A 16,097-nucleotide genomic window follows, 5' to 3' on the forward strand; every position below is an offset into this window, starting at 1 on the left:
CGCAAAATGCGACAGAGTTGTAAATGCAATAATTTTAACTCGCATGTTGAAGTAATTTATATGAATAAATCAGTTTTTTTTCTCAAAATCAAAAAAATGAAAATCGCATTTAAGTCTAAATTGACAAAATCGCAATAATAAATGCACGCAATAATTTCTAAATTTACAGTAATTTGTCAAAGAGTATTCAAAATCAACCTCAGTGTTATTGTCGAGCCTGCGACATAAGTATTATAATTGTGATCTGGTGGCCTCGTTACCTACTACTTGACAGCTTTATATTCTAGAAGGTGGAACACCTGGATGATTCATAGTTTAATATGAAGATGTACAGTGTCCTTGGCCTCATTTTCATGGTACAGTTTACGACTTCTTGAAAAATATTGAGATTCTGTGTAATGTTGATTTTTATCTTTTATGTAGTTTCGTAAGATAACTATATATTTAGTATATGCGTACCTTTCAAGGTCCTCGTGCCTATCAGACATTTTTCATCTCCTCGAACTCATTAATGGATCAGTAAATGAGTTACGTTAATACTTGAAAGAAAAGGTCTACTGTAGTTAGTGTTACACTAAATGGTTACAGTTTTTGTAAAAAAAATATAATACTTTATACTGCACTCGTTCTACTTGAGCAGTCAAAATGCGTTGACTGTATATTTCTATGTCATATACAATCATTGACCCGATATCACTTTTCCTCATGAATATTTAAATAGAAATTGTCGAAATTATATTTAACTATTCATACGACCTCTTCAACCTGTTCTTGTTTCCAATGTAAACAACGATGCGTTTAACGACTCAAACTTGTTTCTTTTACAATTTTAGGGAAAATATATTTCACTTATTAATATTTGTTGTTTGCAACCTATGAATCGTTATGTTTTATGTTTATTGTTGATAGTTTAGTCTTTAAACAAACGAATTCGTTCACCATTAAGTGCGGTTTTCAACATGTGTAATGATGTACATTTCATCGTGTTGTATATTTCTCCGCCTGTGTACGTGATATAAGGCCTTTTAAAAGGAGGATTTTTCCCAATATTTAAATCAAATAAATAACATTAACACAATTAACAACAATTCAAAATGTTTTTTTTTTATTGCAGTATAAAGACAATAATAGTGCATTGACTTGACATATCAACGATATAAGGATTCGGCCCGGAACGGGGAAATTCCCCGTTTCTAAGCCTCATCACATATCAGAATGTGTTTGCCATCAATTTGTATTTAAAAATCATACAGTTTCTTCGTTTATTTGTTAAGCAATGTTCGGCCCCACGATTAATTGTTAAAATGTATACATAATCAACTGATTTACCATAGACAGTATGTGTAAAGTGATATTCAAAAATCGGTAACAATCTTAAAACTAATCCGAAAGGTTCCAATTTTACTATGTGTTGTTTCCATACCTGAAGCATTGATTTAAGACGAAAATAAAAAAAAAAAAAAATTTTTCCCCAAAAAAATTGAATAAACAATATTTCAACCCATTATTTTTATGCCATATTTGTTGTTTTTATTACGTTTTAGCACGATGTAACCTTTAGGACTATCCTAAATCACTTAATTATATATCCTAACTTTATGACCAAGTTTATGACATATCTTATTTTAGGAGACTTTCGTTAACTCGACTTAGGACTAAAACGTGTCCTAAGACTATCCTAAGACATGTCTTAGTCCTAGGACAGCTTTGTTGACACGGCCCCAGATTAGTAAAGTTTTTTTTAAAACCTATTGGTTTAATTGTATGGTAAAATGTATTACCAGAACAGACATGATTTCATGTGAAACCATTGTACACCTTTATTCTTTACTATTTAGAAGAAAATAAATTGAATATGTATCGATAGAAACTTTTACAAAGCACTTTCCTTCTGAAACGTTATTCAGATGGAAGGTAACATACACTGATTTATGTAACAAATGCTTTACTGATCAGAAGAAGATTATAAACATTATTTTATGTCATGTTATTTTTTACTCGATTTTGGAGGAAAATTCATAATTTATTGCAAAAATTAAATATAGAAAAATATATCACATTGAAAGATACTGTTTTTGGCTATAAAATATCTGATAAATATTACTTTGGCTTTAACTATCTTTTTACTATTATTGGGTTTTCAACTTATAAATACTACTATGTATCTGATAAGAAAATGAAAAGACTTGATGTTTTTGTCAATTCATTAGAGAATTTAAAAAACGAATGTATTCTTCAAAGATGTTAAAAGAAGAAAAGTTTTTAGTTAATGTTAAGAAACCTTTATTAAATTAATGTTTTATTTATTAATGTAATAGAATTTAAATTTATATGTATTCTTCACCAGGAGCTTGGACTTGTTTAAGACAATGTAACAAGCAAAAAGTAAAATCACAAAAATACTGAACTTAGAGGAAAATCAATTCGGAAAGTCCATAATCACATGGCAAAATCAAATAACAAAATGCATCAAAAACGAATGGACAAGAACTGTCATATTCCTGACTTGGTATTGGCATTTTCAATTGTAGAAAATGGTGGATTAAACCTGGTTCTATAGCGCTAACCCTCTCACTTTAATGACAGTCTCATCAAATTCCGTTAAATTTACATTGATGCGTTAAATAAACAGACACAATAAATAAAATAATCAAAATATGGGTACATCAGTCACCATCGTAATTTATGTATTACTGAAAAATTATTACACCAGGGTTTTCGATATCACAAACTAGTCAAAACATTTACTAAATTTTATCATCGGTATAAAGACATCATTCGTAAATATAGCTCAACATGCAGACTTCTTATACGTTCAGGTATTTCACATCCAATTTTTTATGGAAATATTCTTTATAAAGCACAAAGATGTCAGTATTCACCTCATAAACTTACAAAACCTTTGAATAGACTTATTAAGAAGGGATATAATTACGATACTGTTGTCAAGTCATTAAAGATTGCATATTTTGGCGTTAATATTGAGTCACTGATAAGGTCTTTGCGTCGGAACTAAACACATTTATTCTAAAAACAGTTGTTGGCATGACACGGGTTATGTTCTTCTCATATATGTTATGATGGTATGATACTAAACCCCTTACGGGAAGGATTGTGCCTCGTGTTCATATGATGAAATCATAATCTTTCAGTCAGTTTAATTGAAGTCTGGAGCTGGCATGTCAGTTAACTGCTAGTAGTCTGTTGTTATTAATGTATTATTGTCATTTTGTTTATTTTCTTTGGTTACATCTTCTGACATCAGACTCGGACTTCTCTTGAACTGAATTGTAATGTGCGTATTGTTATGTTTTTACTTTTCTACATTGGTTAGAGGTATAGGGGGAGGGTTGAGATCTCACAAACATGTTTAACCCCCGCCGCATTTTTGCGCCTGTCCCAAGTCAGGAGCCTCTGGCCTTTGTTAGTCTTGTATTATTTAAATTTTAGCTTCTTGTGTACAATTTGGAAATTAGTATGGCGTTCATTATCACTGAACTAGTATATATTTGTTTAGGGGCCAACTGAAGGACGCCTCCGGGTGCGGGAATTTCTCGCTACATTGAAGACCTTTTGGTGACCTTCTGCTGTTGTTTTTTTATTTGGTCGGGTTGATGTCTCTTTGACACATTCCCCATTTCCATTCTCAATTTTAATTGTAATAAATACATAATACAAATTTAAAGCTAAAAAGTTGTTATTGTGGGCATTTGTTTTCTGTATAGACAAATGGAAGTGGGATCTTCAATCTAAGTATTGAAGACTTCATCACTTTGCAATAGGCCGCTAGTCAAAATATCACATGTGAAGATAGTCAGTAAGATAAATTTGTATCACGGTGCATGGTGTACCATTTGGTTCAAAGGGTATTTTTATCGATTAACCGCTATTTAATATACCGGTTAACCGGTATTTTATCGAATTACCGCTATATTTTTCGGTTAACCGCTATTTTTTTTCATTTTTTTTTTATTTCCGTCAGTTGTTCTGTTAAATTGTTTCTTTTTAAATTGTTATACGATGGTGACTGATGTACCCATATTTTGATTATTTTTTACTCGATTTTGGAGGAAAATTCATAATTTATTGCAAAAATTAAATATAGAAAAATATATCACATTGAAAGATACTGTTTTTGGCTATAAAATATCTGATAAATATTACTTTGGCTTTAACTATCTTTTTACTATAATTGGGTTTTCAACTTATAAATACTACTATGTATCTGATAAGAAAATGAAAAGACTTGATGTTTTTGTCAATTCATTAGAGAAGTTAAAAAACGATTGTATTCTTCAAAGATGTTAAAAGAAGAAAAGTTTTTAGTTAATGTTAAGAAACCTTTATTAAATTAATGTTTTATTTATTAATGTAATATAATTTAAATTTATATGTATTCTTCACCAGGAGCTTGGACTTGTTTAAGACAATGTAACAAGCAAAAAGTAAAATCACAAAAATACTGAACTTAGAGGAAAATCAATTCGGAAAGTCCATAATCACATGGCAAAATCAAATAACAAAATGCATCAAAAACGAATGGACAAGAACTGTCATATTCCTGACTTGGTATTGGCATTTTCAATTGTAGAAAATGGTGGATTAAACCTGGTTCTATAGCGCTAACCCTCTCACTTTAATGACAGTCTCATCAAATTCCGTTATATTTACATTGATGCGTTAAATAAACAGACACAATAAATAAAATAATCAAAATATGGGTACATCAGTCACCATCGTATAACAATTTAAAAAGAAACAATTTAACAGAACAACTGACGGAAATAAAAAAAAAATGAAAAAAAATAGCGGTTAACCGAAAAATATAGCGGTAATTCGATAAAATACCGGTTAACCGGTATATTAAATAGCGGTTAATCGATAAAAATACCCTTTGAACCAAATGGTACACCATGCACCGTGATACAAATTTATCTTACCGACTATCTTCACGTGTGATATTTTGACTAGCGGCCTATTGCAAAGTGATGAAGTCTTCAATACTTAGATTGAAGATCCCACTTCCATTTGTCTATACAGAAAACAAATGCCCACAATAACAACTTTTTAGCTTTAAATTTGTATTATGTATTTATTACAATTAAAATTGAGAATGGAAATGGGGAATGTGTCAAAGAGACATCAACCCGACCAAATAAAAAAACAACAGCAGAAGGTCACCAAAAAGTCTTCAATGTAGCGAGAAATTCCCGCACCCGGAGGCGTCCTTCAGCTGGCCCCTAAACAAATATATACTAGTTCAGTGATAATGAACGCCATACTAATTTCCAAATTGTACACAAGAAGCTAAAATTTAAATAATACAAGACTAACAAAGGCCAGAGGCTCCTGACTTGGGACAGGCGCAAAAATGCGGCGGGGTTAAACATGTTTGTGAGATCTCAACCCTCCCCCTATACCTCTAACCAATGTAGAAAAGTAAAAACATAACAATACGCACATTACAATTCAGTTCAAGAGAAGTCCGAGTCTGATGTCAGAAGATGTAACCAAAGAAAATAAACAAAATGACAATAATACATTAATAACAACAGACTACTAGCAGTTAACTGACATGCCAGCTCCATACTTCAATTAAACTGACTGAAAAATTATGATTTCATCATATGAACATCAGGCACAATCCTTCCCGTAAGGGGTTTAGTATCATACCATCATAACATATATGAGAAGAACATAACCCGTGTCATGCCAACAACTGTTTTTAGAATAAATGTGTTTAGTTCCGACGCAAAGACCTTATCAGTGACTCAATATTAACGCCAAAATATGCAATCTTTAATGACTTGACAGTATCGTAATTATATCCCTTCTTAATAAGTCTATTCAAAGGTTTTGTAAGTTTATGAGGTGAATACTGACATCTTTGTGCTTTATAAAGAATATTTCCATAAAAAATTGGATGTGAAATACCTGAACGAAAAAGAAGTCTGCATGTTGAGCTATATTTACGAATGATGTCTTTATACCGATGATAAAATTTAGTAAATGTTTTGACTAGTTTGTGATATCGAAAACCCTGGTGTAATAATTTTTCAGTAATACATAAATTTCTCTCGTTAAAATCTAAAACATTGTTACATACACGAGCGAATCGTACAAGTTGAGATATATAAACACCGTTCATTACAGGTAACAATTTCTTCGTCTGTTGAATCCTTCCAAATTTCTTTTTTTAAGGGACTTATTCTGTAATGCCAACAATAACAAGTTGTTAGCGTTAATTATGTTTTATGAATTCATTTCAACCTTTCATCACAAATTTCTTCGTCTGTTGAATCCTACAGATTATTCCTCAACACCTCGTAGTTTTTATAAATGGTTGTGTCCTCTTTTTTTGGTTTGAATTGGAATTAACTCCTTACTAACCCTATATGGTAACTAACCATGTATGGTAACTAACCCTATATATTTTTAGGACACCCTATATCAAATATACATAGTCACCACGTGTAGCCCTTTAACCAATCCTGTCTCTACAAATCTATATGAGGTATTATTATCATAGTTATATAATCCTGCCGACCGTCTCTCATAAACTAGCCTGGGGTCCTGGCTAATCTTGTCAGTATAGCCAGGCGTGTATCAATGTACTGCCTGTCAATGATTGGTTAATACTAATTTTGTCCTCAATGTTTGTTTTACATCTGTATCCAATCAATTCTTGTTTAACATCAATTAGTAAAAATTAGACTGTAATTATTTTTCTTTATGAATTGATGTATAGTGTTATCATATCTAATTAGTAGTATGATGATAATTAGTAAGCAGAAAAGGGTTAATTCTTATCAGCAATCGCCTGGTGAGAAAGTTAAAAGTTTAAGATTTCACATGTCCAAGGTGTCAATTGGATTCCAATTGTGCTGGTTTACATCAAACATCAAAATTTATGCAAATATTTATTCAGCCTCACTTTAGATTCAGAGTCAACTGGCACTGAATCGATCACATGGTATTTGTTCCCCACCTGGCCCTTACGACGCGCAGCTAGATTGGGCCGGATCCCAGGCTACTCATAAACTAGATAAGAAATGTTTACTTAAATAAATCAACTGTTTGTTTAAATTTCATACTACATGATATCTTTTGTTGATTTTTTGGTCAAATATGAAGGTATCTTTACTAAGTTGATAAAAAAAGTATAGTGCGCTACATCGTCTTATTTTGAGATCAATTTGGTGATTTATTGCAATTGTATTATATGCTTATAATATTAATAATTACTTGTTTTAATATTACTGAATATGATATCGTAGCAGATTACTACTAAATGCCGATTTGATCAAACACGATACGGTATACGATTTTAGATGATTAGGCCATGTAAGGATTTTTATTACATAAAGTAGTTGTGTAACGACTTGTGACATTTAGTTTGGCTTTTGTAAAATATTCACGATGCATGTATTTACTAGATAAAAATATTTGAAGAAATGTTATGGAACGCCATTGTGTGGCGTACGCACATTACGTGGTGTAGTATAATGTATCGGCTGTGATGCAAGTGGAAGTATACGAGACATAGGGATAACTATCTTATAAGCTTTATCAGAAGGTAGAAAACATTGATGCTTCACACATTATATCCAGATACCTCACGTTACAAAGTTTCCGTCTGTCATTTGTTTTTTAGCCTCAGCAAATGATTGAAACAAAATTAAAGTTTTTTTTTCATTTGGACATCTCTTTTATAAGTAAAAGGAAAACTATACTTAGAATAGGGTTACTTGCAAAGTCATTAATCCGTCAAACAGTGTTCAACCTGACCCATCCTGATTTCTTGGATCAAAGATCAAAGTTAAGATTATATGAATACTGTGGATTCATTTATTTTCGTGGCTATCAATTTTCGTGGATTTCGGAAAATTTACCTTTTTGTGGATAATTAATTTCGTGGTTTGCCAAAGTCTGCATACGAACTGATAGAAGATTTGTACTTCGTTGAACATTTAAATTTCTTGGTTCAACTGAACCCATGAAGACCATCCATGTTAATTGGTATCCAACAAATAATAATGAGTCCGGAGTAGGTCCGTTTCTCAGATATTATGAGCAGTAGGTCAACTATATGGGGTGTATGTAATGAATGTAACAAGTATATGTCAGTGTGGCAGGTTTCATATGACCTTGATATAATTTTCAAGTTTTTTTCGTCATTAAAATTGAGAATGGAAATTGGGAATGTGTCAAAGAGACAACAACCCGACCATAAAACAGACAACATCAGACGGTCACCAATAGGTCTTTAATGCAGCGAGAAAATCTCGAACACGGAAGCGTCCTTCAGCAGTCCCATAAACAGATATCTAAACTTGTACAGTGATAATGGACGCCATAATTACTAGTATTCATAAGAAACTAAAATTGGAAATCATACAAGACTAACCAAGAATTGAGACAGTGTGTATTTCTAGTCTTTTTGTCTGTTTTATTAATTACCATAAGCAGTAGGTCAACTACATCTGACGTATGAAATCATTGTAAGGTGAACCTGTCTGTCTGGTAGGATTTATCTGAACTTTCCCTGACTGTTATGGCTATTTAAAAATGATAAGTTGGTGTGATATATGTAGCCAAACCTTTATCTTTATGCATTTCATCATAAAAATCATGGTTAGAAATGTTGGCAAAACATACCAACTTCTGCACTTTGTATTATTTGTTTATATTTTGTCATTATATACAAATAGTAAGAGTAATTTTCACTTGTTGGTGGTCGGGATCATATATGCCACTCAAAAAGTAACTTTTTTTGTATATAATAATTTTCTGCATTTTGACAAGCTAAATATCCGTTTTGAATCAATATACTGAAAGTTAGTTGTGTTGCCTTATAAGGTGTTATACCACCATTGATTTTTCCCTATTAGTCTTTGTTAAATTGGCACTTTTAAAAAAAATGTGCAGTATTTACCTTTATTTCAACCAAAGAAATACTTTGCATGTATAAAGTTTATACCAGTGATACAGTGAAAATTTCACACTACATTTCATTGCATATAAGAAAGTAACCAACACCGGTAGTAAACAACCCAATTTTTGCACTGTTATTTACTGGTTACCTGCTTTGGTAACTATGTAACCTTAACGTTCCAAAATATTTTATAAGACCATCAAATAAAAAAAGAATGATGCTTTCAGACTTCCAACATACATATTCACGACTCAGAAAAATTTAAGTGCATTAAAATGCAGGGTTAATTTTCTACAACTGTCAAATTCAAGGGAATTGTTTTTAGGCCTACTTTCGTATGCAACCGGATGCGACGTACCATGATTGGTGGTATGACACTTAAAGAACACCTAAATGTCAAATAAACTTAATGTATTTTTCCCCTCCAATTGCAAGTTATTTCAAGCATAACTTCTTAAGTTTTGTTTCAGTCAGAGCTATAGTTTCAGAGAAAATCACTATAATGTAAGGCCATATCCTACGGCAATTTCAGTCAAATTTCTTCGAAAAATCCTAATTTCAGTGTATCTTTATAAAATGCAGTGTTGACTAATATCTGATCAAAAACTCATGATCTATGCATTCAATAAATTAAATAGAATACAAAAGACAACTTAAACAATTTAAACAAATTTATTGCACCTTTTAGAGTTCATTTGAAGGTCTGTTTAAGTCTGTTTTGGTCCATTTTTCCTCCATCCTTCCTTTTTCATCAAAGCTTAATATCTTTTGTCTAAAAAATAAAACAAATGTGATTATTTTCCCACAAAAATGAAATAAATGTAATGTTAAATCAATAACTAAAGTGTTTTAGCTGAAAGAACTGTCTCTATAAATGTTAACAGTCTACACGGAAGTTTCGATAAGCCCTTATGTGTAGCTTGAGTTTTTGGTCTGTTCTCCTAGTGTGACAAATAACAGTCCCCTTTCAGTCAATCATTTATTGTTACTGGTATCATAGTCTTTTTATTTACTCATAACAGTATATTTCTAATAGATTTACACGAAAAGTCCTCTTTCTTGTATATTACATAAGAAAATGGGTAGAAAGAGTAATAAAAAAAAACTCAGAATGTTTTTAAAAAGAATTATGTCCCTTGGAATGCTGTTACAAAAAATATAGTGGTAAGAATCATAAAGTTTAAGTATGTGACACTGGATTCTAATGTGTATAAATCCAGGGCAAATAAGTGTTTAGATGATTTATTGTCTGTGCAAAATGTATACGGCAGAATGGCAAATTGTAAACTTTTGCTGACAAAACAACAAAAAAACATGACAACAGGTGATACTTACTCTAATGCTGAAGTGTCATCTGCAGACCAATTTACATATAAGATTTTTCAACAGAATGCTCTCCAGAACATGGTTAACACTGAAATAAAAAATTCACATGTTGTATAAACAAAACTGTAAGGGTAATTTAAAATTTAACACAGTAAACTAAATACAGCTTCGTCTGTCCACCCAGTTTACTTACAAAACACCCGTAAATCCCCATTTCAAGGCAATTTTACCTCAAACATGCTTTCTGTGTCTAAATCCATTCCGAAAAGTCCATGTTTACAATGTATGAACTGGTTTATTAATAACTTTTAAAAATGAAAGTACAATAAGGTCAATAGTGCACATGTAATTTCCCTAAATAGGTGTAATACCACCATTGATTTTTCACTATTAGTCTTTGTTAAATTGGCACTTTTAAAAAAAAATGTACAGTGTTTACCTTTATTTCAACCAAAGAAATAATTTGCATGTATAAAGTTTACTCCTTTCTCGTGATTCAGTGAAAATTTCACGCTTCATTTCATTGCATATAAGAAAGTAACCAACACCGGTAGTAAACAACCCAATTTTTGCATTGTTATTTACTGGTTACCTGCTTTGGTAACTATGTAACCTTAACGTTCCAAAATATTTTATAAGACCATCAATAAAAAAAAAGAATGATGCTTTCAGACTTCCAACATACATATTTACGACTCAGAAAAATTTAAGTGCATTGAAATACAGGGTTAATTTTCTACAATTGTCAAATTCAAGGGAATATTTTTTTAGGCCTACTTTCGTATGCAACCGGATGCGACGTACCTTGATTGGGTGGTATTACACCTATAACCTCCATTGCGAAGCTCGAATATATGGAATTTACCCATATATATATATCTTATTGAGTCACTAGCACACTGTGTAACAAATTTGTACTACCTCAACATGTTGCATTTAGAGTAGTTGCTTCAAATAATTACGTTATTTCAGAGTTCCTAATTCATGACATAGGTCACCGATGACGTTCCATATCTATTATCTTCTTTCTATATCGTGATCATTACAAGGATCTAAATATAAATATAAAGAAAGAAGTAAAACAGTTTTACCACTATAAATATTGAATATAATGCCAGGCTTAAGTGCTGGATTAGCAACATTCGCTAGCTGCGACAAGGCTGGATCAATTCCACATTTTACGCGGCACCTAGAAAGCCACCCAAATGACTTTGAAGCTTTGTTGTGGAGAGCGAGAGCGTATAGTATCATTCGTCAAAAGGACAAAGCCTTAGCCGACATTCGAAGAGCAGCAATATATGGTGTTGGTCCTCAAAAGTACATAGCAGAGTCCATGTGTGCCTCCTTGGAAGGAAATGGACAAAAATCAATGGAAACATTATTAAATGGAGTCAAAGCCTATCCTAAATGCGGCGAAGTTTGGAGCTGCATTGGTTCCAACCAGTTTTATTCCAAAGCGCACGACGCTGCATTACCAACGCTCACGCAAGCTATAGATTTGGGAAGGCAGAACAGCGAGACTCAAAGACCTTGGTGCTATTGGTCAAACCAGCATGTCGGCGACATTTATTATGAAAAACGTCAAGTACCAAATGCAGAACCTTACTACAATACGGCTGTTACTTCATGCAACTCATTCACCATTGCTCACCTCGGATTAAGCAGATGCAATATTATCAACAACAATATACCCGAGGCAACGACGCGCTTTGAGAGAGCAAAAAAGTTAAACCCAATACTTGTTCAATGGGGAAACTTTGCTGAATTTAAACAAGACGTTGTTTCTGATTTTTACAAATCTGATACATCTACTGGTCAAGGTTATCGTGGTAAGTGTATATATAAGAGATTTATTAAATGAAGCTCTTAATTTGTGATTAGTTGGATATTCAGAATTTCTTAGAATGAAGAATATATGATTTTAAAAATCAATTATTTTAGTGTTGGTGATTAGAGAAATGCAAAACAAACCCGTATATGCTTGGTTAAGGTGGCTTGAGAATCTTAAGTAAAATTATTGAATTTTGTTATAATTTGTCAAAATCAATTTTATTATGCTTTTTCAAAACTACAAAAAGAAGTATGGGTCACCGGGTGTTTTTAACTCAAAACTTTGTGCAAAATTTTCAGATTGTGTGTAGATTATGCATTGAAAATCCAATTTTGTGTGATAAAAAGAAACTTCGCCATAAAAAATGGCATTATCTTTTTCGGTCGGTGCGCTTGTTGGTCCGTCTGTTCGTCCGTCTTTCTATATGTCCGCCCATCTGTCCCGTTTCAGGTTAATGTTTTTAGTAAGGAATTTTTTGATAAAGTTAAAATGTTATCAACTTGAAACTTAGTTTACATGTACCGTATGATACAACCTTCGTAATTATATTGCTAAATTATAGTTTTAACCCTTATAATTGCACGGTCCACTGAACATAGAACATGGTAGTGCGAGTGTGTCACCTGTGTACAATAGACATATTCTCATTTTTTTGTTTTCTCACAATTTTTGTTATTTTTAGAGAATTTGCATATGCATGTCTTTAATTTGTTTTTACTAATCATAATGTGATTGAAGTTATTGTCAATTTTTTAGATGAGGCAACGTCTTCCCTAGGATCACTGTTTACTAAGGTCACCCTTTCTGGACAAAATGCAGCCAGCGGATACTCAGGGTCCAACAGAGGTGTGAGTGGTCAACAAGGGGGATTTGGTAGTAATGGTGGTAGAAACAGAGGCGGTGGAGGAGGAAATGGAGGAGGCAATGATGGTAAATAAAAAGGATAATTAGTTACTACGTTGTACTTATACTAGTATCAGAGACAACGTATGTTATCTACTGAGTATTAAATTAATCTGAACGAAAGAGTACTCTCTATAGTTCAATCAACACAAAGTATGGCCATTTAAGATTCCACATGTAAAATTATTTTACATTATGTATGACAGTATGTATGTTCTAACCCTTGATTAAGTGGTTGTAGTTTATTGTTATTTACATACAGCTATTTAAATATCTACACACAATCTATGTTCTAACGGTTTTTGTTGGTTTGAATTATTTAATCTTTTACTTTAACGAAGGCTTTTGAAGTTCATTATACGCTACCGAATGGGTTAGTATTTGCAGAATAGTCAATGCACTAAGTTGACTCAAATTGTAACTATTGGTTTCAAAAGTATCATAGCTATTTCATCTATTTGCAAGACGTTCAACTGACTAGCAACAAAAAAAAAGCATGATATGTGATGAACAAATTTCAGTCGGTGTGGATATGACCATGATCGATTTTATAATACATAAAATGTTCTTGTCATTCTGTAAAACTAAACTCCAGATCTCTATACTTATAGGAGGTGACGACGACGAAGACGTGTGGAAAAAATTCAGACAGACATCAAAAATTACCAAAAAGCATGATGATGGAAGGCAATTCAAGAGAATAGGTAGCTCTAAGTATTGGCTGTCTAGAGACAAAGCTCGGCATGCGGGGTCTTTTTTCAAGGTCTTCATTGAAAAGGGGAATACATTAGATTTTATAGGATCAGTACCGATAAGAATTTTCCACGACAAGGTCATTAAAGATGAGTCATATCTATTACGCATTTTATACGAAGGTCCTAAGCTTGAGGATTTTAATCTAATTCCCAAACTAGAGTCCCACAAAGGCGAACAGATAAAGATGAAAGATCTACATGGAGTGTAAATCAAAGCAGGGGCGCACTACAAGCTTACAAGGACAACATTTATATTTAACTAGTATCAATTGCACATTATCTATGTTTTATCTTATCAGTTATACTGTTTATTATTTATACTTTAAGACATGATTGACTTTAAGTTTGCATACTCATAAATATAGATGGTGTTTTGAATTATGATTTTCAGATTATGAACTTGCAACTAACTGGGCTTATTTTTTATTATTGTATTTTTTATTGACACATATCAGTTCACTTTTTAGTTCGTGCCCTTTGCCAGATTTAGTCTGACGATCAAAGGTTTGTCAACACTCTCCTGATTAAATGTTATTCAGGAGGTCAAAATGAATTAATTGAATTTGATTACTTCTGTATTGATTTGATAAGTTTAAGAATAACTGCGACGAGAGCTTTTTACTAATTTGTAAGCTTGTATTGTAAACCAGCAAAATATTTCATTTTACAAACTGACTTTGTTATTGAAATTACATGTGTTAGCAAGGAGTATGAAGACTTAGATAATATGATTTAGTTTTGCTGCTTTATTTCCTTTTTACATAATTTCGAAAATAAAGGACATATATAACCAAGATCAATTAAATTGTATAAGGCAAAATATATACAAAATTACTGCCGCTATAAAGGATTATTATAATGTCATATCTATACAATGTAAAATAATACTTGAAATTATATATTAAAGCATATTTGTAGTTATTTTTACACTCTTATGTGTTTATCAAAACGATTGTAACATGACCTCTGATATAAAACATTATCTATATTCAAATAATTTCTGAAATTTAAGATATTGTGGACGCATCCAGAAGTTTTAGCATGTTAATATCATACTGAAAAAAACTAAAATAAGAAAGTGCTACCGAATTTGCATTTAATATTTTCGAAGAAAATATTTGTATATTAAAACTCATAATTAAATGGTGATGTGCTGAGTTAAGTACAGTTTATACAAAACAAATAATAGGAGACATTGTGTAATCGCCTTGAGACCTTATAATGAAGCTCTATATGTTTTTAGTATAATTATGTTTTAAATGCTGTTGTGTTTTGTTTATTCTTTTTCGTTATATTTTTTTATTATTTTATTTAATTATGTTAGCATGAAAAAGGCTGTTGTTCTTGTATGAACTGTTCTATTTAGTTATTGGTTGGCCTTTTATGTCTTACTAAGATTTTGCACTTCTGTGTTGACATACATTATCATTGATATAAACATAATTAAAATTTAAGTGTTTACAAATTTAGAATTTTCAAAATACTGAGGCTCTTTTATCTCCGGAAACAATAACCTTAGCTGTATTTGGCAACACTTTCAGGATTTTTTGCTCCTCAATGCTCTTTAAGTTCGTACTTTATCTGGCCTTTTTAACTTTTTTTTATTAGGGCGTCACTTTTTGTAGACGAAACGCATGTAAAGCGCAAATTACAGATTTCAATCATGGTTTCTATGATGAGTTTATTTGATCATAAGTAAATGGATTTTGGTAATTTATAGATTAAACACTCACGTCATTTTTTCTGGTAAAAACATGAAGTTGTCATAATTGCAAAATAAAAAAAAATAAATTATATCGATAAGGTTGTTACTGTCGCCTCCAAAACCAATCAGTAATTTTGCGTGATGGAATTCCTCAAATTGCATGATCAACTGAAGTATGGATTTAGGGGCCACAAGATTAAGCTTAATATTTTGTATGTAGGAAAAAAAATCTAAATTCAAGGTTGATGTTTCGATAAAAGGTATTATCAAAATTAAAATAGATCGCATCTGCTCATGACGGTGTTATTATATTCTTTATTTTTAAAATTTATTTGCAATGTAAATTATTTGTTTAGTTTCTCTTAACTTATGCTTTGAAAGAAACGAATTCGATAGGCTTCGTAAACTAAATGGTATAAGTAGTCCAACTTTCGTATCACTATTCTGTGAAAACTGAGGTCGTGATTTAAAACTTGCATGTGTCAGGTGATCTCGACTCGAATCTTATTTGACTAGGAATTTCAGTTTTCCTGCCGAAGTTCGGTGGGGGTTTTTTTCAGACACTACGGCTTCCTCAACCAATAACGTTAAATGACAGCCACGAAATAGCCGACAGCAGAAAGGGATATTTTTTAAACACTA

At 31.9% G+C, this 16,097-nt stretch overlaps 1 protein-coding gene and 1 long non-coding RNA gene across 3 annotated transcripts; one reads left to right on the forward strand and one right to left on the reverse strand.

Annotated features, from left to right (window-relative positions):
• Positions 1 to 9,611: 9,611 nt before the first annotated feature.
• On the reverse strand, positions 9,612 to 10,823 carry LOC134693862 (uncharacterized). Of its 2 annotated transcripts, none has more exons than XR_010102495.1 (3): positions 10,701 to 10,823; positions 10,271 to 10,349; positions 9,612 to 9,707 (listed from the first exon to the last, which is right to left on the reverse strand). It is a non-coding gene; the product is annotated as an uncharacterized LOC134693862 (long non-coding RNA). The 2 variants fall into 2 exon arrangements; XR_010102496.1 differs by lacking the exon at positions 10,701 to 10,823 and adding an exon at positions 10,492 to 10,586.
• A 371-nt stretch (positions 10,824 to 11,194) lies between these two features.
• Positions 11,195 to 15,461, forward strand: LOC134693844 (uncharacterized). The gene is made up of 3 exons (XM_063554785.1): positions 11,195 to 12,090; positions 12,849 to 13,022; positions 13,607 to 15,461. Exons 1-3 carry the CDS (start codon positions 11,373 to 11,375, stop codon positions 13,957 to 13,959), a joined length of 1,245 nt encoding a protein of 414 aa, XP_063410855.1. The 5' UTR covers positions 11,195 to 11,372; the 3' UTR covers positions 13,960 to 15,461.
• Positions 15,462 to 16,097: the final 636 nt, after the last annotated feature.

Source organism: Mytilus trossulus, chromosome 12 (assembly GCF_036588685.1).
Source record: "Mytilus trossulus isolate FHL-02 chromosome 12, PNRI_Mtr1.1.1.hap1, whole genome shotgun sequence".
Taxonomy (NCBI): Eukaryota; Metazoa; Mollusca; class Bivalvia; order Mytilida; family Mytilidae; genus Mytilus; species Mytilus trossulus.